Source organism: Artemia sp. Qi Xiang Cuo, chromosome 5 (genome assembly GCF_049724085.1).
Source record: "Artemia sp. Qi Xiang Cuo chromosome 5, ASM4972408v1, whole genome shotgun sequence".
Lineage (NCBI taxonomy): Eukaryota > Metazoa > Arthropoda > Branchiopoda > Anostraca > Artemiidae > Artemia > Artemia sp. Qi Xiang Cuo.
In genome coordinates this window covers 7879475-7903613 of record NC_142798.1, presented here as the reverse complement: position 1 = coordinate 7903613, position 24139 = coordinate 7879475, and the positions used below count along the sequence as shown (strand labels likewise).

General features: G+C 37.2%; 1 protein-coding gene across 1 annotated transcript in view; it reads right to left on the bottom strand.

Moving 5' to 3' along the window:
• Positions 1 to 24139, bottom strand: part of LOC148951764 (uncharacterized) — a 243061-nt gene that overhangs the window by 11107 nt on the left and 207815 nt on the right. Inside the window, exon 11 of the mRNA XM_089089323.1 lies at positions 15241 to 15370. Coding sequence (XP_088945449.1) covers positions 15241 to 15370 — 130 coding nt within the window. The remainder of the gene's footprint in view (positions 1 to 15240; positions 15371 to 24139) is intronic.

Below are 24139 nucleotides of genomic sequence, written 5' to 3'. Positions count from 1 at the left end.
ATAGATTGAAAAAACTTGAGAAAAATTCGTTGAGTTGGGATGTTCTGGAGAATGTGGTCTTAAATCCGGATTATGATGAAGGAACGATGGAGGATTTTCCAGTGGTTAAATATAAATTTCCAGTTGATATTGGAAATAAATCTACTAGGGTCGGCAAAGTTTGAGCATTTTCCATTTGAATTGTCAAGGTCTTTCTAGTTCATTTAATTTTTTAACCGAACTATGTAAGTATTCTGAGTTGGATGTGCTTGCATTGAATGAAACGTGGCTTCGTAATCATACAGTTAGTCTACTTGAAATTGATAGTTATGACTGTGTGACTCAGAATAGGGAATCACGATTACATGGTGGATTAGCTTTATATTGCAGGAAGAATATTACAATGAAAATACGGAATGATCTACGTGTAAATAAATAGATGGTTTTTGAATCAATGGCGGTTAAACTTTGTAAGTCAGGAAAAATTTTCTTTGTGGTGGTTGTTTATTGAACTCCATCTGGAAATGTGCAGGAACTTAGTGATTTGCTGGAGCGGCAAATGGATAACCTGTCAGGTTCAAATCGCCAATGCTTTGTTTGAGGAGACTTTAATCTTGATCTATTTTCAGTAAATGTAAACCCGAGAGTTCGTGATTTTTTAAATGTTATGTTGGATTACGGTTTAAGACCGACAGTTAATATCTGCAGTCGAGTGATTTTGCGCTCAGAATCACTTTTGGATAATATATTTGTTAATGTGAAGTATGATTTTGCTGATTTTATTTTGAATGATGTTTCTGATCATTTTGGTGTTCTTGTTGTTATTAGAGAGTTTGGTGTCCCTACAGCTATGAATATACCACCACAAATTTCTGCATTGAAAATGGATGCTGAGGCTCTTAACATATTCAGAAGAAAATTAAAGAACACTCAATTTGACTTTTTAGAAAGTACTGATCTGCAAGTGAATGAAAAGTTTTCATTGTGGTATTCAGAAATAACTAAATTACTAAAAGAAAGTAGTACAGTTATTAAAAAGCCGACGTTTCATGTTACCCTTAGAAAACCCTGGGTTACTAGAGGACTGATTAAGGCGATATCAAATCGAAGACTGCTATATAAATATTCTGTAGTGTCTCCTGAGGCGAAAGTGAGATACAAGAAATATAATTGTGAACTCAATAACCTAATACGAGAAGCGAGAATTAATTATTATGGAAATGAGTTTAAAAAAAGTGCAGGTAATCCCAGGCGAACGTGGAGAGTAATTTACTCTGTTCTCAGCCCTTCCAAAAGTTCAATTTTACCTGAAAATTTCAACACTGATGCTTAGATTGTAGATAATATGTGTGACCATTTTTCTATTGTTGGTAAACGGATAGCGAACTCTACGACAACATTTTCTGAGGATGGAACATACCACCAAGTTGTAACCAAGGAAAGTGATGTATCTGCATATCTGAAACTAGTGACTGCTATTGAATTACGTGAATTACGTGCTGGTGAATTACCACATTGTGGAACATGAGAAATAATGCTTCGGGTGCTGACTTCCTTTCATTGCATGTACTTAAGTATGTTTTCTCGGAAATATGCGACCAGGTTTGTGTTCTATTTAATAAGTGCCTAAAAGTTGGTGTTTTTCCTGATTTTATGAAAATTGCTAGAGTGGTTCCGCTTTTTAAGGGCGGAGTTAAAAATTTGCCGAATGATTATAGGCCTATTTCATTGCTGCCAGTTATACCGAGAGTTTTTGAAAAATTGATTAGCGGCAGGATGGTTTACTTTCTTGAGAATAAATAGTGTTTTAGTAAAACTCAGTTTGGATTCCATAAAGCAATGTCAACAGATCAAGCTCTTCCTTTTCTCACGAAGTTTGTGAACGATGCTCTGGATCAAGGGTGGAAAGTTGCATCTGTTTTTCTGGACATTGTGAAAGCCTTTGATGCAGTGGACCATGGAATTCTTCTGGTGAAGCCGAGGAATTGTGGTTTTCGAGGTATGTTTTATCGTCTATTGGAATCTTTTCTCCAGGATAGAAAGCAGTTTGTCAGTGCTGAATTCGGTGTCCCTCAAGGGTCTGTTTTGGGGCCACTACTGTTTCTTATATATATTGATGACCTGCGAAATGCTATCAATGGCCTGTCTTTTGATTTAAAATGTCTTGATACTGGAGCATCAAAATCTATTTTGCCTTATTTTGCTGATGAAACGCATCTAACTGTTGCTGCAAAAACCGGGGAAATGCTTATACAGAATCTTCATACTGGCATGTTAAACATTGAGAAATGGATGAGGGTTAACAGACTTCAGCTAAACCATGCAAAATCCCATTTTGTAATGTATGGGAGAAATAGTAATTACTACCCTTGAATTGAAAAAATACAGTTCGGTGAAAATATTCTGCCTCAGGAAGTTTCGACAAAGTATCTAGAGGTGATTGTTGATGAGTGCCATAAGTTCAAAGAACACGTTTCATGTGTTAGTGGCACGGTTGCAAGAAATTTTGGGACAATGAGAAAACTGAGACACTTTTTTCCGAAAGACATTACGAGATTGCTTTATTTTTCTTTTGTTCACCCATATTTTCTATATGGTTGTCTTGTGAGTAGAATGGCCCCTATTGACACGGACGGGGCTCCTTATATGGGCATAGAATACTGACGGGGCTCCAAATAAGGGCATAGAGTCATTAGGGAGAACACGTGGTTAATGGGGTCAATGACCTAAATCAACAACAACAACATCGACCTTGACATTCGCTGAGAGCGTGCACTTACAATAACAACAACATCGACCTTGGAACACCTGTGCTGTCGACCTCAATTCACCTATCGTGAATCAATAATTCCCGTTAGAAACAACAAATTAATTTCCCCTTTCTTGACAGATCAATCAACCAATGACATCATCTGTCAGACTTTAAAAATTTTCGCCTAGAAACGATTCTCCAGGAATAGATCCAAATCATTAATGTCTTTGCCTCGGAAACAACTCTTTTGGTCGAACTCCAAAGGATATTAATAGCCAAAGACCATGGAAACAATTCTCCAAGAAACATCTTAGCAATGAATTGTTTTAGCGCGGGAATCAGGTTTATTATTAATTTGAAATGCATTAGCGCAGAGATGCCAAAAACAAAAGGAACACGCTGAATTACGTTTAGGGATTATTTGGGCGAAACCGTTTTAGACAGGTTATGGAACTATTTCGGCGAAACAGTTAGAGACATTTTAAAAGATGATTTTTGAACAGATTTTAGAAGAGAATTTAATGGTGAAACTTTATGGTCGTTATAATACACAAGTTTCATTTGAACAGTGTTGTGAGGTCCTCTAACCCAACCCCAAAGGGTTCCAATCCTCCTACCCCCACCCCGAAGGAAGCCCCCCGTCCTCACAGGCCCCCCAAGCTTCCAAAGGGCCACCGGCGCCCCCAAAGGCCCACCCAGACCCCCAAAGGCCCTCCCCTGGTCCTCAAAGGGCCCATCGAGCTCCCAAAGACTCTCCCTGTGCCCCAAAGGCCCTCCCCCGGCCCCCAAAGGTCCCCCGGACCAGAGAAGCGCCGCAGGGAGGCACCGCAGGAAAGCGCCGCAGGATGTGCCGCAGGGATGCGCCGCAGGTCAGGAAAGCGCCGCAGGGGATGCGCCGCAGGGAGGCACCGCAGGAAAGTGCCTCAGGATGCGCCGCAGGGATGCGCCGCAAAAAAAAAGTAAACTAAAAAGTAAAAATTTCGAAATGTTATCCCACAAACGCCCTCCTCAGACCCCCAAAGGCCCTCCCCTGGTCCACAAAGGTCCCCCGGGCTCCCAAAGGGCCAACCGGCCCCAAGGGTCCCCCAGGGCCCCCCAAAGGTCCTCCCCCGGTCCCCAAAGGTCCACTGGGCCCCCAAAAGACCACCCAATCCTCAAGGGCCCTCGGACCCCCAAACGCCCTCCCTGGGCCCCAAAGGCCCTCCCCCGGTCCCAATACATGCACACAAAAACTTACACACACACAAAAACTTACACACACACAAAAACTTACACACACACACGAAAACTTACACACACACACACGAAAACTTACACACACACGCCAAAACTTACACACACACACACACACAAAAACTTACACACACACACACACACAAAAAAACTTACACATGCACACGAAAACTTACATGCACACAAAAACTTACATGCACACAAAAACTTGCACACACACACACACACACACACACACACACACACACACGAAACACACACACACACGCAAAAACTCACACACACACAAAAACTTACACACACACAAAAACTTACACACACTCACAAAAACTTACACACACACACAAAAACTTACACACACAAACACACGAAAACTTACACACACACGCAAAAACTTACACACACACACAAAAACTTACACACACACACAAAAAAAAAAAAAATTACACATGCACACGAAAACTTACATGCACACACAAACTTATACACACACACACACACAAAAACTTACACACACAAAAACTTAAACAGACAAAAACACTTACACACACACACACACACACACACACACAAACTTACACATACACACAAAAAACTTACATCCACACACAAAAGCTTAGACACACAAAAACTTACACACACACACACACAAAACTTAGACCCACACGCAAAAACTTACATGCACACAAAAACTTACATGCACACAAAACTTACACACACACAAAAACTTACACACACGCACAAAAACTAACACACACACACAAAAACTTACACACACACAAACGAAAAGAGACACACACACACACCAAAACTTACACACACACACGCCAAAACTTACACACACACACAAAAACTTACACACACACACACACACAAAAACTTACACATGCACACGAAAACTTACATGCACACAAAAACATACATGCACACAAAAAATTACAAACACACACACACAAAACTTACACACACACACACACGAAAACTCACACACACACGCCAAAACTTACACACACACAAAACACACACACACACACACACACACACACACAAACTTACATATGAACACAAAAAACTCACACACACACGCACAAAAACACACACACACACACACACAAAACTTACACACACACACACGAAAACTCACACACACACGCAAAACTTACACACACACAAACACACACACACACACACACACACACACAAAAACTTACACATGAACACAAAAAACTCACACACACACGCACAAAAACTTAAACACACACACACACACACTCAAAAAAAACACAAAAACAAACGAAAACTTACACGCACACGAAAACACTTACACACACAAAAACTTACACACACACACAAAAACTAACACAAGCACACGAAAACTTACATGCACACAAAAACTTACATGCACACAAACACACACACACACACACACACACAAAACTTACACACACAAACACACGAAAACTCACACACACACGCCAAAACTTACACACACACAAAAACTTACACACACACACACACACACACACACACACACAAACTGACAAACTTACACACACGCACAAAAACTTACAAACTAACACACACGCACAAAAACTTACACACACACACAAAAACTTACACACACACAAAAACTTACGTACGCGCGCGTACGTAGGCTAACCTACCCTAACCTAACTTAACCTAACCTAATTTAATCTAACTTAACCTAACCTAATCATACACCTAACTTTTTGCCTATCTCTCACCTAACCTAAGCTAACCTAAGTGAAGCTTACATGGGCTAACCTAACCTAACTTAACCTAACCTAACTTAATCTAGCCTAACTTAACCATACTCGCCAGATAAAGTTAGGCTAATTTATAATGAGAACTCATGATAAGTTAACCTGACCAAACTTGAAAAGTGAATTTCCACCATTCAGACAGGTGGACTGAGACCCCAAAATTGAGCTAGTGGATTTCCGCCATTCAGACTGGTGGACTAAGACCCCAATTCTGAGCTAGTGAATTTCCACCGTTCAGGCTGGTGGACTGGGACCCCAATACTGAGCTAGTGTATTTCCACCATTCGGGCTGGTGGACTAAGACCCCAATTTACCAACTCTTGCATTTCATGACAGAAATTCAAAATGAACTTCGAAAAATCAAGAGAATGTAACTGTGAGAAGGTAAAGCACAACAAGTCACTACTGAAATATTCCAACTCTTGCATTTCATGACAGAAATTCAAAATAAACTTCGAAAAATCAAGAGAATTTAACTGTGAGAAGGCAAAGCACAACAAGTCACTACTGAAATATTCCAACTCTTGCATTTCACGACAGAAATTCAAAATAAAATTTGAAAAATTAAGACAATGTAACTGTGATATTGTAAGTATGTAAGTTTTTGTGTGTGTGTAAGTTTTGGCTTGTGTGTGTGTAAGTTTTCGTGTGTGTGCGTAAGTTTTCGTGTGTGTATGTGTAAGTTTTTGTGTGTGTGTGTAAGTTTTTGTGAGTGTGTGCAAGTTTTTGTGTGTGTGTAAGTTTTTGTGTACATGTTAGTTTTTGTGTGGATGTACGTTTTTGGGTGTGGTTTTAATTTTGTGTGTGTTTGTGTGTGTTAGTTTTTGTGTGTGTTAGGTTTTGTGTGTGTCAGTTTTGTTGTGTGTGTGTGTTAGTTTTAGTGTGTGTGTGTGTGTGTAAGTTTTTGTGTGCTTTTTAGTTTTTGTGTGCATGTGTTTGTGTGTGTGTGTGTTTGTTTGTGTGTGTGTGTGTGTGTGTGTTTGTGTGTGTGTGTGTGTAAGTTTGTGTGTGTGTGTAACCGTTTGTGTGTTTGTGTCAGTTTTTGTGAGAGTGTTTTTGTTTTATTTTGTTTTTTATTTTTTGTGTTAATTTTATTTTTTTTTAGCATTTTATTTTATTCATTTTTTTGTTAGTTTTTGTGTGTGTGTGTAAGTTTTTGTGTGTCTCAGATTTTGTGTGTGGGTGTTAGTTTTTGGGTGTGTTTGTAAGTTTGTGTGTGTGTGTGTGTGTTTGTAAGTTTTTTTGTGTGTGTGTGTATGTTTGTGTGTGTGTGTGTGTAAGTTTTTGTGTGTGTGTAAGTTTTGGCGTGTGTGTGTAAGTTTTCGTGTGTGTGTGTGTGTGTAAGTTTTGTGTGTGTGTGTGTGTGTAAGTTTTTGTGTGCATGTAAGTTTTTGTGTGCATGTAAGTTTTGATTTGCTTGTGTCAGTATTTGTTTGTGTGTTTGTGTAAGTTTTTGTGTGGTTTTAATTGGTTTCGTGTTTTTTTTTTTTTTCGTGAGTGTGAGTGTGTGTTTGTGAGAGTTTTGTGTGTGTGTGTGTGTGTGTGTGTGTGTGTGTAATTTTTTTTGTGCATGTAAGTTTTTGTGTGTGTGTGTGTAAGTTTTTGTGTGTGTGTAAGTTTTGGCGTGTGTGTGTGTGTAAGTTTTCGTGTGTTTGTGTAAGTTTTCATGTGTGTTTGTGTAAGTTTTTGTGTGTGTGTGTGTGTGTGTAAGTTTTCGTGTGTGTGTGTAATTTTTCGTGTGTGTGTGTAAGTTTTTGTGCGTGTGTGTAAGATTTTGTTTGTGTGTGTAAGTTTTTGTGTGCATGTAAGTTTTTATGTGCATGTAAGTTTTAGTGTGCATGTGTAAGTTTTTTGTGTGTATGTGTGTGTGTGTGTGTGTGTGCGTAAGTTTTCGTGTGTGTGTGTGTAAGTTTTTGTGTGTGCGTGTGTGAACGTTTTTGTGTGTTTGAAAGTTTCTGTGTAGATTTTAGTTTGTGTGTGAATGTAAGTTTGTGCATTTGGATGTATGTTTTCGCGTGTGGGTTTAAGTTTTTGTGTGTGTGTGTGTGTGTGTAATTTTTCTTGTGTCTTAGCGAGTTTGTGTGTGATTTTTTACGTGTGTGTGTAAGTTTTCGTGTGTGTGTGTGTAAGTTTTTTTGTGAGTGTAAGTTTTAGTGTGAATGTGTAAGTTTTTGTGTGTGTGTGTGTGTGTGTGTGTGTGTAAGTTTTTGTGTGTGTGTCAGTTTTTGTGTGTGTGTGTAATTTTTTGTGCGTGTGTGTAAGTTTTTTGTGTGTGTGTGTGTTTAAGTTTTAGTGTGAATGTGTAAGTTTTTGTGTGCATGTAAGTTTTTTCGTGTGGGTGTAAGTTTTTTTGTGTGTGTGTGTAAGTTTTTTTGTGTCTAAGATTATGTGTGTGGGTTTAAGTTTTTGTGTGTGTTTGTAAGTTTGTGTGTGTTTGTGTGTGTGTGTGTGTAATTTTTTTTTTTGTGTGTTTTTAATTGTTTGTGTGTGTGTGTGTGTGTGTGTAAGTTTTTGTGTGTGTAAGTTTTGGCGTGTGTGTGTGTGTTTTCGTGTGTTTGTGTGTAAGTTTGTGTGTGTGTGTGTGTTTGTAAGTTTTTTTGCGTGTGTGTGTGAGTTTTTGTTGTGTTCATGTGTAAATTTTTGTGTGTGTGTGTGTGTGTGTGTGTGTAAGTTTATGTGTGTGTGTAAGTTTTGGCGTGTGTGTGTGTGAGTTTTGTGTGTGTGTGTGTGTGTGTGTGTGTGTATGTTTTTGTGTGCATGTAAGTTTTTGTGTGAATTTAAGTTTTAGTGTGCTTGTGTACGTTTTTGTGCGTGTGGGTGTGTAAGTTTTTGTGTGTGTGTCAGTTTTGGCGTGTGTGTGTTAGTTTTCGTGTGTGTTTTTGTGTGAATGTAAGTTTTTGTGTGCATGTAATTTTTTGTGTGGATGTGTTAGTTTTTGTGTGTGTGTGTGTGTGTAAGTTTTTGTGTGTTTGCCAGTTTTGTCGTGGGTTTCTACTTTATCGCGGGTGTGAGTGTTTGTTTTGTTTTTTTGTGTGTGTTTTTTTAAGTTTGTTTTCGATTTTATTTTTTTTTGTTCTTGTTATTTTTATTTTTCTTGTGTGTGTTTTTTTTTGTGTGTGTGGGTTTAATTTTTTTTTTGCTGGTATATATTTGGGTGTGTTTTTTTGTGTTGGTGTGTGTGTGTAATTTTTCATGAGTGTGTGTAAGTTTTTGTGTGTGTGTGTGTAAGTTTTCGTGTGAGTGTGTAAGTTTTCGTGTGTGTGTGTGTTAGTTTTTGTGTGTGAGTGTCAGATTTTGTGCGTGTGTGTTAGTTTTTGTGTGGTTGTATGTTTTTATGTGCTTGTTAGTTTTGGTGTGCATGTGTAAGTTTTTTTGTGTGTGTGTGTGTGTGTGTGTGTGTGTGTGTGCGTATAAAAGTTTTTGCGTGCATGTAAGTTTCTGTGTGCATGTAAGTTTTTGAGTGTGGGTGTTAGTTTTTGTGTGTGTGTGTAAGTTTTTGTGTGTGAAAGACTTTATTGGTGTTTGTAAGTTTTTTGTTTGTGCGTGTAAGTTTGTGTGTGTGTGTGTGTGTGTGTATTTTTTTGTTTTTGTGAGTTTTTTTTTTTTGTGTGTTTGTGTAAGTTTGTGTATGTGTGTGTGTGTAAGTTTTTGTGTGTGTAAGTTTTGGCGTGTGTGTGTAAGTTTTCGTGTGTGTGAGTGTAAGTTTTGTGTGTGTGTGTGTTTGTAAGTTTTTTGTGTGTGTGTGTGTGTGTGTGTGTGTGTGAGTAAGTTTTGTGTGTGTGTAAGTTTTGTCGTGTGTGTGTGAGTTTTAGTGTGTGTGTGTGTGTGTAATTTTTGTGTGTGTGTGTGTGTAATTTTTTGTGTGGTTGTTTGTTTTTGTGTGCATGTAAGTTTTCGTGTCAATGTGTAAGTTTTTGTGTGTGTGTGTGTGTGTTATTTTTTGTGTGTGTGTGTGTGTGTAAGTTTTGGCGTGTGTGTGTGTATGTTTTGGCGTGTGTGTGTGTAAGTTTTGGCGTGTGTGTGTAAGTTTTCATGTGTGTGTGTGTGTAAGTTTTTGTGTGTGTGTGTAAGTTTTTGTGCGTGTGTGTAAGTTTTTGTGTGTGTGTAAGTTTTTGTGTGCACGTAAGGTTTTGTGTGCATGTAAGTTTTTACGTGTGGGTCTAAGTTTTTGTGTGTGTGTGTGTAAGTTTTTGTGTGTCTAAGCTTTTGTGTGCGGGTGTTAGTTTTTTGTGTGTATGTGTAAGTTTGTGTGTGTGTGTGTGTGTGTGTGTAAGTTTTGTGTGTGTGTGTGTGTGTGTATAAGTTTTTGTGTGCATGTAAGTTTTCGTGTGAATGTGTAATTTTTGTGTGTGTGTGTGTTTGTTTTTTATTGTTTTTGTGTTTGTGTTAGTTTTGTCGTGTGTGTGTTAGTTTTGATTTTTGTGTTTGTGTAAGTTTGTTTGTGTGTGTGTAAGTTTTTGTGCGTGTGTGTAAGTTTTTGTGTGTGTGTAAGTTTTTGTGTGTGTGTGAGTTTTGGCGTGTGTGTGTGTGTTTTCGTGTGTATGTGTGTGTGTGTAAGTTTTGTTTGTTTGTGTGTGTAAGTTTTTGTGTGCATTTTAGTTTTTGTGTGAATGTAAGTTTTCGATTGAATGTTTTAGTTTTTGTGTGTGTGTGTGTGTGTGTGTGTAAGTTTTTGTGTGTGTGTGTGTGTGTGTAATTTTTTTAGTGTGTGTGTTTGTTTTCGTGTGTGTGTGTGTAAGTTTTCGTGTGTGTGTGTAAGCTTTTGTGTGTGTGTGTGTGTAAGTTTTGGTGTGTGTGTAAGTTTTTGTGTGCATGTATTGGGACCGGGGGAGGGCCTTTGGGGCCGAGGGAGGGCGTTTGGGGATCCGAGGGCCCTTGAGGATTGGGTGGTCTTTTGGGGGCCCAGTGGACCTTTGGGGACCGGGGGAGGACCTTTGGGGGGCCCTTGGGGACCCTTGGGGCCGGTTGGCCCTTTGGGAGCCCGGGGGACCTTTGAGGACCAGGGGAGGGCCTTTGGGGGTCTGAGGAGGGCGTTTGGGGGATAACATTTCGAAATTTTTACTTTTTAGTTTACTTTTTGCGGCGCATCCCTGCGGCGCATCCTGCGGCGCTTTCCTGTGGTGCCCCCCTGCGGCGCATCCCCTGCGGCGCTTTCCTGACCCGCGGCGCATCCCTGCGGCACATCCTGCGGCGCTTTCCTGCGGTGCCTCCCTGCGGCGCTTCTCTGGTCCGGGGGACCTTTGGGGGCCGGGGGAGGGCCTTTGGGGCACAGGGAGAGCCTTTGGGAGTTCGATGGGCCCTTTGCGGACCAGAGGATGGCCTTTGGGGGTCGGGGTGGTCCTTTGGGGGCGCCGGTGGCCCTTTGGAAGCTTGGGGGGCCTTTGAGGACTGGGGGGCTTCCTTCGGGGTTGGGATAGGAGGATTGGATCCCTTTGGGGTTGGGGTAGAGGACCTCACAACACTGTTCAAATGAAACTTGTGTATTATAACGACCATAAAGTTTCACAATTAAATTCTCTTCTAAAATCTCTTCAAAAATCATCTTTTAAAATGTTTCTAACTGTTTTTCCGAAATGGTTCCATAACCTGTCTAAAACAGTTTAAACTACAAACTCCCTAAACGTAATTCAGTGGGTTCCCGGTGTTTTTGGTATCTCTGCGCTCATACATTTCAAATTAATAAGAAACCTGATTCCGATGGTATAATAATTCATCGCTCAGATATTTCTTGGAGAATTGTTTCCATGGCCTTTGGCTATTAATATCCTTTGGAGTTCGACCAAAAGAGTTGTTTCCGAGGCAAAGACATTAATGACTTGGATCTATTCCTGGAGAATCGTTTCTATGCGAAAATTTTCAAAGTCTGACGGATGATGTCATTGGTTGATTGATCTGTCAAGAAAGGTGAAATTAATTTGTTGTTTCTAAGGGGAATTATTGATTCACGATAGGTGAATTGAGGTCGACAGCACAGGTGTTCCAAGGTCGATGTTGTTGTTGTTGTAAGTGCACGCTCACAGCGAATGTCAAGGTCGATGTTGTTGTTGTTGATTTAGGTCATTGACCCCATTAACCACGTGTTCTCCCTAATGACTCTATGCCCTTATTTGGAGCCCCGTCAGTATTCTATGCCCATATAAGGAGCCCCGTCCGTGTCAATAGGGGCCATTCTACTCTTGTGTGGTCAAGCACGTTTTTAATTCACCTTCGTCCCCTTAGAAGTTTACAAAATAATGCCCTACGTGTTTTAACTGGAGATAATCATAATATGTCTGTTAGACATAGATATAATCAAGTAAATATATTACCGATTGCTGGATTATTCCATTTTTATAATGCACTTTTTATGTTTAAATATACACACGCGTTATTACCTGAGTGTTTTAGGGAAATGTTTACAAGTGGTGTTAATTTTCATAATTACTCGACTAGAACATCAACACTAGTTCGGCGACCTCAGGTTATTACAAAACGATCCGTTTTTTCCATAAGACATGTTGGCCCTCGGGTAAGATAAGATATTTATTTCAAGAAATTACTATCACAAGCCCTGAAGGGCCGAATTCGAATTTCGAAGTCCATAAAAAAACAGACAAGCAAGAAAATCATAACAAAAGCACAACAACTTAAAGATTGGCAACCAATGCAAAAAAATAAAAATAAATAAATAATCAAATATCAGAATGCTGTTTGATTCCTTTGTCACTTATATTAAAAACTGCAAAATGGCAACTAGTTAATAAGATAAAAACTGATAAAACTGAAAAAAATCAATAATATACACATTAACAAATGTTTAAACAACAACATAAAAAGGGGATAGGGAAAAAAAAATATAAAGAAAACCGAGCTGTTTCTTTTATTATACAAGAGAAAAGACAAAACTTATCTACAAATTAACCACTATTTATTAAATCAGTAAAAAAAGGGATAAAAGATTTCTTGTACCGCAAGGTAGTACAAAGAATAGGAGATAAGGTGGGGATATGCTGGGACACAGTTCGTGGAGGACGATTTCTATCAGGTACATGGTATTCAGGGAAAAGGTTCGCAGTACGGGGGTTCAAAAGTGCCAACTTACCAAAACGGAGGCACAAATTATTTCTTCGTCTCTCGAGGGTCTCTAGGTTTGAAATATTTAACAAATGCAAATACGGTATCTTGCCCTCTTTAAAAATAATTCTTAGAGCTCTGTTTTGGACATTTTCAATTTTTTGGGTTGCTTCAATTGAGAGGCCAGGGTGCCAAACAGGACAAGCATACTCTAATATGGGACGCATAAAAGAAATGTACACTTGTAGTAAATGTGATCGGGGGCAACTAAATTTATTTGAAAGTTTAAGGAGGGAAAGCGAGGAGTTTGCTTGTCATAGGATATTATTTATATGGGCATCCCATTTCAAATTGGATGAAGTTGTATCACCAAGGAGTTTAAGAGATGTGACAGAGGTTTCAGGAGGTATAGAAGCAAGAAAAAGCGGAGAGGATACTTAAGGAGAGTTACTGAGACTGTTTCGGATCTAGAAGGGCTAACTGTCATGTCAAGGGACGAGGCCTCACAGGCAATATCTTGGAGTATGCCCATTGGGTTGCTAAAGATGTTTTTATGACATATCTCTAAAACTGTCAAGTCATCGACAAATTTCCACCTATTGTCATAAAGGGTTGAAAGGGTGTTAATCATAAGAGAAAAAAGGAGAGGGCCTAGAATAGTCCCCTGAGGAATGCCATTAAATTGGAACCATTAACGCAGGCAATTTCAACAATTGATGAGCTAAATGAATTTCGTAGTAAATTAAAAGGACAGTGTTTGTCTACATATGAGTTTTAATCCTTGCTGGGTGAATTTTCTCTCAAGTGATTGAGACACTTTTTTTTTGGGAGGGCGACGAGGAGGTAGAATAGAATGAATGATTTTTAGTTTTGTGTCTTCGGTATCCAATTAGGTGATGAAATTATTAGAAATTAATTTATTTCGTTTATTTTTATTTATTTATTTTCTTATTATTATTTTTTGTCCTTTTTTTTGGAGGGGGGGGGGTCTAAAGCTGGCTGGTAGTAATTGTGTATGTAGGGTTTTGTAAAGGGTAATGTCTACCCATACAAGTTTAATAAACTTCGGGTTTTGTTGTTAATGTGTTATATTTTTTTTAATAAAACCTTTTTCTCTCTCAAAGTAACATAGTTAGACTGTTTATGTAGGAAGCTAAGAATAGTATTCGATAATTTTGAGACTAGATTCAGTGTTGCCAGATGGGGCACATTTGCACCATTAAGGTGCGTTCTTGAAGCGACAGCACACTGAAAACTTATTTTTTAAAGTCAACTTCTCTAAAAAATTACCCTACTAGCTTATTTTTACTGGAAAAACGGTGCTTTGGGCACTTCGCTGCTTCACTCACGGGGCTATCGCAATATTTTTCTTTGTGCGCTTTCGGTTCATTTCTACTGCAACAGTGTTTACAGTGCATTTTGGCTTATATGGCAGCGCTGTCTTACACCAGGTATTTTGCAACACTGACTAGATTACTGTTTTATCATAATACTAGTTTTAACATTCTAAAGGGAATACGCTTAGAGAAGAAAGTGTTCCTCTAATATGTATTTTTCTTATGGATTAATGTTCAATGAAACTATATAATTCACCTAAAAGGTCAAATAAACACGGGGACTAAGCTTTTTTTTTTGCTAAGCTTTGATTTTTTTTTTTTTTACTAAGCTTTGATTATTTTTTTTACTAATGTTTTATTTTTTTTTTTTCTAAGCTTTGATTTTTTTTTTTTTTTTTAATAATATTTCATTTTTACATTTTTCTTTTTGATTGATGCTCAATGAAACAAATTGGCTTAAAATGTCACATGCATATTGATATCAAGCTTTTATTTTTTTTTTTTTTTTTTTTACTAAGCTTTGATTTTTTTTTTTTTCTAAGCTTTTATTTTTTTTTTTTTACTAAGCTTTCATTTTTACATTTTTCTTGTTGATTGATGCTCAATGAAACTAATTGGCTTAAAATGTCACATGCACATTGATATCAAGCTTCTTTCTTTTTTTTAGTGGAGCCAACTATATTAAATTTAATCTGACTTGAGCAAAATAAAAGCTAGTATTTATGGGCTTTTAGAGTCCTTCTTGCTATCTTTTTATATGGTGGTGAAGCCCCTCCTTTTAGGAGCCTTTTTGAAGAATTTTTTTAGCCTTTAAACTACATTAAAGTCTACAAATTTGGGTGTGAAATAGGATGAACAGAATTAGAACCATTTCAGACTGTAGAATTAAGTTCAACAAAGTTTTCCTAACAGTTGTCTATATAAAACGGTAAGAGCATACCCAAGGGTATAATATAGTATCAAGTTCAAAACACAGGCAAATCAAAGGGAAAATAAAAGAATTTATAGAAAGTCCTGCGTACATGTCTTGTTCATATATATATCTTTAAAATCCCTGAAAGAAGGGGCAGGGTGAACATCCAAGTTAAAAAATCGAACTTACTCGAGGCACTTTGAAATAAATGAAACAAAATTTGCATCTGCTCCTTTTAAAACAAATGAGAGCTCCACGGAGCCTGGCCTTCTTTTTCGCCCTTTGGTGTTTGCTATACAACGTGGTGCGCCTTTTGAGTCTAAAAGAAATAAATACATTTAAAGAGATAGGAAGATAGGGGGATTAGTTTCCCTCCAATCACTTTCGACTATTAAAAAGGACATCAGCCCTTTCTATTTTCAATCGAAGGAGCCCTTTTCGAAGTTCCTACGACAAATCCTTCGGTACGAAGTGCCCTGGTCTAAACAACAACAACAACAACAAAATGATACATTATACCCACATCGGAACAGAGAACAGAGAGAACAGAGAACAGAGAACACAAACGGAACAGAGAGAGAGAGAGAGAGAGAGAGAGAGAGAGAGAGAGAGAGAGAGAGAGAGAGAGAGAGAGAGAAAGAGAGAGAGAGAGAGTGAGAGAGTACGGGTCGGATGGTGGAACTTGGAAAAGCAAAGCAAAGAAGAAAATAGGTCTTTTCATGACGTTGTCAGTCGATCACGATTTCCTTTCCAATGGAGGCACAAAGTTCAGAGGGGTCTCCCAATTTCCACCTCTTGGTTTAAACCTTGAAGCGTCCCAAGTGCCACACAGCTCCACACCTTGCGTCAAATATTCTCCATTGCGCGTGTCTCATGCTATCTGTTGTAGATGATGTCTGAAAGTCGGTGAGCAATCGCTAAGTCTATTCGTTCTATGATCGTCAAAACGTCAATGATACACATTTCCCCAAAAAATACAGAATGAATCACAAATTATAAGAGAGAAAAAGAGCGAGAGACCAAGAGCATTAAGAGAGAAAAGAGCGTTTAGTTTTTGACATCTATAAAATTTCAGATATTACAATGGAAAGATCTTGTTTTTATCACCGCATATCCTCTCTTATCCTTGTAATCAAACATCCTTTCCAAAACTCTAATGAATAGTAGTATTCTTAGAAAAAGTATTAATTTTTTTTAGAAAGTTCATTTAACCTGTTGCATTCATCATTAACTTCATTAGATACTTATAATTGAGGTTTTTCTTCTAACATACTTTCCGATTTGAAACACAATGTTCTCTCCAAACCCCTTGCTTCAAACTGAACCTTATTAACGATAAATTCATAACATCCTAACACAGCTGAAGTAGAAGGTCAGTAGCATTTCATGGCTTCAGTAGGCAGCAGTGGAAGCAGTGTTTCCACTTATACTGATTTTTTGGAGGATCTATTGAATTCCCAATCAATCTCCCGACAAAACAAGAACATACCAAAGCTACCCAAAATATGCAGAAAACCCTGAACATCGGAAAATGGCACTTTTATTTCATTTTTGCAGTTTTGAGGTCATTTAAGCAACGAATTTGAGGAAAATTGATGTTGTCAAGGCCAACTCAAAAGGAAACACTATAAAATTCTAAAAACAACTTTAAAAATTCTAAAACAACTACTAAAAGTACTAATAAAAAGTACATAAAAACAAAAATTCGCAAAGAAAGGAAGAAAACGAGGACAATTAACAGCCAGTGAAAAAATTGAAAAATTATGCAAATATTTCGGTCAAGACCTCCGCTTGACCGTCCTCAGTGCAGAAGAAAACTGATAAAAATATAAAAACCAAATCTTAAAATAAAAACACCAAACTAAAATTGGACGACCCTTTCCTAGTAACGGTGAAAGGGTAACTGAATAAAAAACACAAGTGTAAATGGCATTTCAGAATTTAATTTTGCGTAAAGCACTTTTAAAGGCTGATCGCTTTACAGTCTGACTATTATAGGAGACTCTATTCGATTGCACGATATAACTTGGTGGATGTATGTAAAAACGATCAGAGTTAATAATTTTTTCATAAATGGGACTTAGAAAAATTTCTCCAGTGTCCCTATTGAGAGCTACCTTTTGGTGAATGTACCTTTTAATTTCAACTGCCTCCCTGAAAACTTGCATGAGACCTTTAACGGGGGCAACAATGGAGGTTTCGTCAAACAAAATGAAATGGTGTGGACTCTCGTACACATGTTGCGCCAAGGCGGAATCAAAAACCTCAGGCCTTTGGCGTAACCTCATGGCTTTGTCGATTGAGGACTTATGTTCAGATAACCTCTCAACCAATTGCAGTTGGGTTCTACCAACATAAAAACAGCCACAAGAACAAAGAATTCTATTAACATCACTACCCAGAATGGGGCTGGTTTTATCTTTGCCGTTGTTAAAAAAGTTCTGTTTAATATTTGAATTCTTAAAGGCGAAGTTAAGTTTATGTTTTTTAAGGATTCTTTTCAATTTGTCACTCAATTTTGGAATGCAGGGTAGAACAGTGAAAATTTTCTTATCCTCCACCAAGGGGACGATATCTGTTGGGGTTTTAGGAGTTGATGTATTATTTTCTGCCTTTTCTAGTCTTTTGTCTATGATGGTCTCAAGTAATTCTATAGGATAGCCATTGCAAAATAAAGTGTCCTTAATATAGTTCAATTCTGAGTCTATGCGAGGCTCTGAGCATATTCTTATTACTCGGTCAACCAAAGAAATAACAACTCCTCTTTTTATGCAGGGAGAGTGGTTGGAGGAAAAATGCAAATACCTATCGTTATGCGTAGGCTTTCTATAAATAGAAAATTCAAGACCAGGAGACTTATTGAAAATTAAAACATCTAGAAAAAGAAGTTTGTGGTTATGTTCTAGTTCTAAAGTGAACTGAAGGTTAGAGTCCAAAGTGTTTAGATGAGTTAAGAAGGAGTTAAGTGACTCTCCTCCATGCTCCCACACAGAAATAACATCATCCACAAACCGATCCCAGAACCGGTGTTTCATCGAAAAATTTTACAGAGCAGAGATTTCAATGAATTCCATATAAAAAGTTGCCAAAAATGGTGAAAGACTTGTACCCATGGGTGACCCCTAATTTGGGTGTAAAATTGATCATTATATCGCAAATATGAGGAGGAAGTAATGCAAAGACGGACGAGACGCATAATAGTTTCTATATCCAGTGTTTTGTAGTCTATTTGATCAATATTATCTTCTAGTTTCCTTTGAAGAGCTAGTTCACATTTTTTAATGTCGCAAGACGTATACATGGAAATTGCATCAAAACTGGCCAAAATTGTATCTTTTTTTATTTCAATGTCTTTTAATTTTTCAACAAGGTGAACTGAATTTCTTATGCATGAAGTTTGCGTTTGCATAAGGGGGTGAAAAAGTGTTGACAACCATTTCCCCAATCTGGCAGTCAGAGAGCTATAAGAAGCCACAATTGGGCGTAGATGGACTCCATCTTTGTGGATTTTTGGGAGCCCGTAAAATTTAGGAGCTGAACAACCTTTAGGGTAAAATAATTTATACATTTGTGGAGTAATAAGTCTTTCAGTTTGCAAAATTCCTAGCTCCTTTCGTACTAAACGTGTGAACTTATCGGTGGGGTCTGAATCTATGGGCTTGTAAGTATGGGTGTCGGATAAAATATCTATAACTTTTGTATTATATGAAATTTTATCAAGGATAACAATTTTATTTCCTTTATCAGCCCTGGTCATAATGATGTATGGGTCTTTTTTAAATTTCGAGAATTTGTGTTTCCTGATTTTTTGACCTTGAGGAATATGGAATGAAATCAAGAATATTCTTAACCACCTCTCCTCGAAGTAAATCTGGATTTTCCACCACGTGAACCAAATATAGCCGCCTCCACATTGGAGACTATCTCTGCGAAATTCACTTGTGTTTGAGTTAGGCAAAATTTAGGACCCTTGGACAAAACATGGGTTTCTTCCGGAGTAAGAACTTTAGAAGATAGGTTCTCAATGGCCGGACCAGGACCAAATCTCGGAAGAAACCATCTGGAGTTCTGAAATTTTTCGTATTCTAATTTTTCAAACTTTTCTGATAAACGAGCCTTAGCCATACAAAAGTCGTGGCGGAAAGTATTCTGAGCTATTCTAGAAATCTGCTGAAAATCCATCGGTGAAGGGTTTTGCTGTAGAAAATGCCGAGTTTTTGAAATTGTATTACTAAGGAAAAAACGTCGTTTTTTTTTTGTCTTTTAAAATGTGAATCAAAGAATGAAAACCAACCCTATCCCTAAATTGCCTTTCGGAGTGTGTACCTAGGTTTAGGCGGAAACGAAGAGAATTCGGAAGAATTCTCTTTACTCTACGACGCTGTAAAAATTCTTGTTGATTAATAAGGGTGGCGTGTTTTTTAGACAAATCAAAATAATTAAGAACAGACTTGGTCAAAAGCTCCTCGTAAGCTAGTTGTAAATAATTTCTGAGACCACACTGGCTAATCATGATAAAAAAAAAAATCGCGAAGAAATGAAGAAAACGAGGACAATTAACAGCCAGTGAAAAAATTGAAAGATTATGCAAATATTTCGGTCAAGACCTCCGCTTGACCGTCCTCAGTGCAGAATAAAACTGATAAAAATATAAAAAAGAACCAAACCTTAAAATAAAAATTTCCTAGCAGTATCACTTTACACAACCCTATACCCTTATTTACACATCAGTTTCTAAAGTAAAGTAAATCAAACAGTTCGTGGTAACGAACTGTAGGTAAGGAGTGACCCGGCTTAATAGTAACCGAAACTCTAAAAAACAGAATTTTTATACTAATAGACACATCAGAAGAATCAAATTTTAATGCTGATTTCAAATATATAAGTTTCATTAAGTTTAGTCTTACACATCAAAAGTTACGCGCCTGAGAAATTTGCCTTATTTTCGAAAAAGGGAGGAAACAACCCCTAAAAGTCATAGAACTTTAATAAAAACCACACCTTCAGATTCAGCGTATCAGAGAACCCTTCTGTAGAAGCTTCAAGCTCCTATCTGAAAAAATGTGGAATTTTTTATTTTTTGCCAGAAGAAAGATCACTGATGCATGTTTATTTGTTGTTTTGTTTTTTTTTTCAGGGGTGATTGTATCAATTCAGTAGTCCTATAATATTATGAGAGGGCTCATTTAAACGGAAACTAAAAGTTATAATGCCCTTTTTAAATGACAAAAAAATTGGAGGACAACTTATCCCCGTCCCACGCTCATTTTTTGCCGAAGTCACCCAATTAAAATTTTGAGATAGTCATTTTGTTCAACATTGTCAAAAATCTAATAAATATGTCTTTGAGGATGACTTAATCCCCCACTGTTCCTCAGGGGGATGGCTGCAAGTTATACACTTTGCCCATTGTTTACTTGTAGTATTGGTTATTGGGAAGCATACCTGCGTGTTCCGGAGGATTTTTTTTTCTCGTAGGGGATAGGGGTTAGAGTAAGGGTTACGGGGGAGGATCTTTCCATGGAGGATTTTTCCTACGGGAAAGGAAAATTTCCATGAAGGGGGTGCCAGAATTCTCAGCATTATTTAAAAAAACGATCAGAAATTAAATAAAAAGAACAGTTTTTATCAACTGAAAATAAGGAGCAACATTAAAAAACGAACAGGAATTATTACGTATATGAGAGGGTTCGCCCCCTAGTCAATACCTCGGTCTTTACGCTAAAGTTTTTTAGTAATTTCAAAAAAGCTATCTATTCTAATTAACCGGCTTTTGTGATTCAGGGGTTTGTGATTCGAACAAAATTCGAACTTTAGCGTAAAGAGCGAGGTATTGACTAGGGAACTCCCTAATATACGTAGTAAAAACATACGAATATAGAATTTCGTTACGTAAGTTAATTCGTAAGTTAAGTCAGAACAAAATTTCGAGAAAGCCAATTAGCCAAAAAAAGGAAAATTAATATGCAAATTTCGTTTTAATTATTCATGTACGGTGAGCCATAATCAAAGCTGCATTAATTCAAAAACGTTCAGAAATTAACTAAAAAAAACAATTTTTTTTAACTGAAAGTAAGGAGCGACATTAAAACTTAAAACGAACAGAAATTATTCCGTATATGAAAGGGACTGTCCCCGCCTTAATGCCTCGCTCTTTTAGATAAAGTTTTTTATTGTTTCAAAAAATATAGTTGTGAGAAAGAGTCAGACTTTAGCGTAAAGAGCAAGGCGTTGAGGAGGGGACAGCCCCTTTCATATACGGAATAATTTCTGTTTGTTTTAAGTTTTAATATCGCTCCTTACTTTCAGTTTAAAAAAACATGTTTTTTTTTAGTTAACCGCTTTTAGGAATGATATAACTATAATTTTAAATTTGTTCTCACAAATGTTATAGTATTTCCTTTTGAGTAGGCCTAACTGTAAACTAATACCAAACTAATCGACGAAATAACCAAACTAATCTGACTCCTGAGGATCTGCTCTCTGAGCTTTCAGAATGGGACACTTCATTCACAAATGGCTTAGAAATTTCCAAAAATATTACAAAAAATGAAAAAAAAAATCTTACTACAAACTCTACCAAACCCCAAGAGCCATCTATCGATTTTCTATTGAAAGTCGACGGGATTTTACAGATAGTTTGAAAAGAAAAGCGGAAACACTGGGCTCAACCATCAACATTGCCATGCCAGTCGCGGTAATTCAATACGCTTTATGTAACACTTCCTTTCAAACTAGGATTTATACCTACTAATGCTCAGCATGCATTATAGATAAGTTCAATCCTGTTTCCCAAATTTTTTTATGCTACCAAGAAATATAGAATTTTTAATTTTTCTAAATATGGCTTGCACTTCTTGAAGAGTTGCAGAACTCATTCACTGAGTTTCCACTCAGTCACTTTTTTTTAAATTCACTGTGTGAAACAACTTCACTTGAAATGAAGTTACACGGTGAAAAACTTTACTTGATTTGACGTCCATTCACTAAAATTTAGGGAGAAGGGACAAAATATATTTTCCAATTATAGTAATCAAAAACTGAAGCTTCTGACACCAAATTTTTATCGTATCCTGAATCTGTAAAATCTCTTCCTTGCAAAACCATGCACACATTTTTTTTTTTCATTATCCAGTACGATCTTTGTCGTTTAACCTACCATCACAGAGAAGAAGAGAATTTACTCGTAAGAAATGTTTGATTCACAAACTTTTTTTGTTTTTATTAGCTTGAATTTCGTACCAAAGAACCAATCACGTATTGAATAACATACAATATCTGTGTGAAACAACTTCACTTGACGTGAAATGTAGTCTTAAATATCTGGGGGGGGGGCGAGTTTGTCTTTTTTTAATGTTCTCAGTAAAAATACCAAAAAACATTTTTCAATAAATTTTCCATTTTTCAAAAAAGATATTTTGTTTCAATCTAGAAGAGGCCAGAAATTCTAGGAGTTGGGTTATTAGTGTCACCAGAAATAACGAAGAAAAGTGAAATATTCTAAAAACTAAACCAATTGAATCAAAGCACCTTTTTTAACATGGAAGTATAGGAAAGCAATCTCTTTTTTTTTCTGTGGTACGTTTTGAATTACCTGTATTAAGATTACCACCGATAAGGTCAAAAATATAAACTATTAGTATCCAAGTTGAAGTTGAGTGGATCTTTATTGAATCTCCTCCGGAAACACACCCTAACAAAAATATCTTAATATGCTTGTCACTTTCGTTTTTAGACACGTTCTTGGTATTAATTGTACAGTATACTCTGCTGCTCATGTTTAACAATTGTTAAAAAAAAAAAAATCTCATTGTTCATGGTCCTGCTCCATGACATACGTAGTATTTTGTAAGATTTCGTAAGTTACGTTCCTATCTCTTCTTCAATTTTTATTATTATTTTTATTAAGGAGACATAAAATCCATTTTTTTTTTCAACGTATAGATTTTCCTTCTTGCGTTTCAATAAAGGACCAGGCCCATTGATATTATGTAGGATCATCTTACAAATTATATATATTGATACAACCAAGTTCACATCATTCAATTAAAGAAACACATTTATTAGCCATGACGTAGATAATGGTTAAAAAGGATTTTATCCCTATTTTGAACTTTTATTTTATTTATTAACCATTTTGTGAGCAACGGTTTGACCATATTTAATAAACAAAAGACTAATCTTATTTTATAATTTGAATAAGAAGTGTCCGAATAATCAAGAAAATTTAGGATTTCGGGAGATGGTGCGGCACCAAGATCCCCACCCCCTCCTCCCACCCAGAGGAATTGAAATGCAAGAAAACTGATTTTTTGAAAAGGGTAGAAGAGAGGGGGAGTAAAGTCCTGATAGGAGAAGTCAATGTGAAGTAAACTGGAGGCAATTGAAATTGTGTATAGCATAGGTCGGGGAAATTGAATTATGTATTTGGGGGTTGGGGAAGCTTTAATTGTCCATTTAGCATGAATACCAATGACTTAAAGTCTATCTAATTGTCGTTAACAATTCATCACGGAAACTTGTCAATTTGGCGGGAAGTCAAAAAACGGGACACAGCAATGGGAGAGCAAGGAACCAAATGGGGAAGTAAAACTCACCTAGACATAGATTATGTTGATAATTTGAGGGTCCTAGATGAAAATGTTAGCAAAATGAATGAATTTTTGGAGATTTTGAGAGCTCAGAAAGTAACAATAAGCTTGAAAATTAATGTTAGAACACTAAATCGCAAAAGGAATAAGTGAAGGTGAAGAGGTGATATTGGGTAACAAGAAGATCGATCAAGTGGATGGCTTCATTTGCCTAGGTAGCAGAGATGTCAGAGTCAGGAGAGGGTGTCTTCCAAATCACCCTGAGGGTTGTGGCAGTTTGAATTCCGAAGCCATGACAGAATAGCCTCCTAGAAAAGGAACTCCGAGCAAAGATTTCTTTGAGAAAAAACCAAGTAAACTTTCTAAGACGCAAATTGACGATCTCATAGTTGACTGCACAGCCAGGTAGCATTATTAGTAAGGATGGTGGATGCGGTGAAGATGTTAGAAGTAGAATAACCAAGGCCCAGGGTGTTTGTTTGTTTTTTTTACAGTTG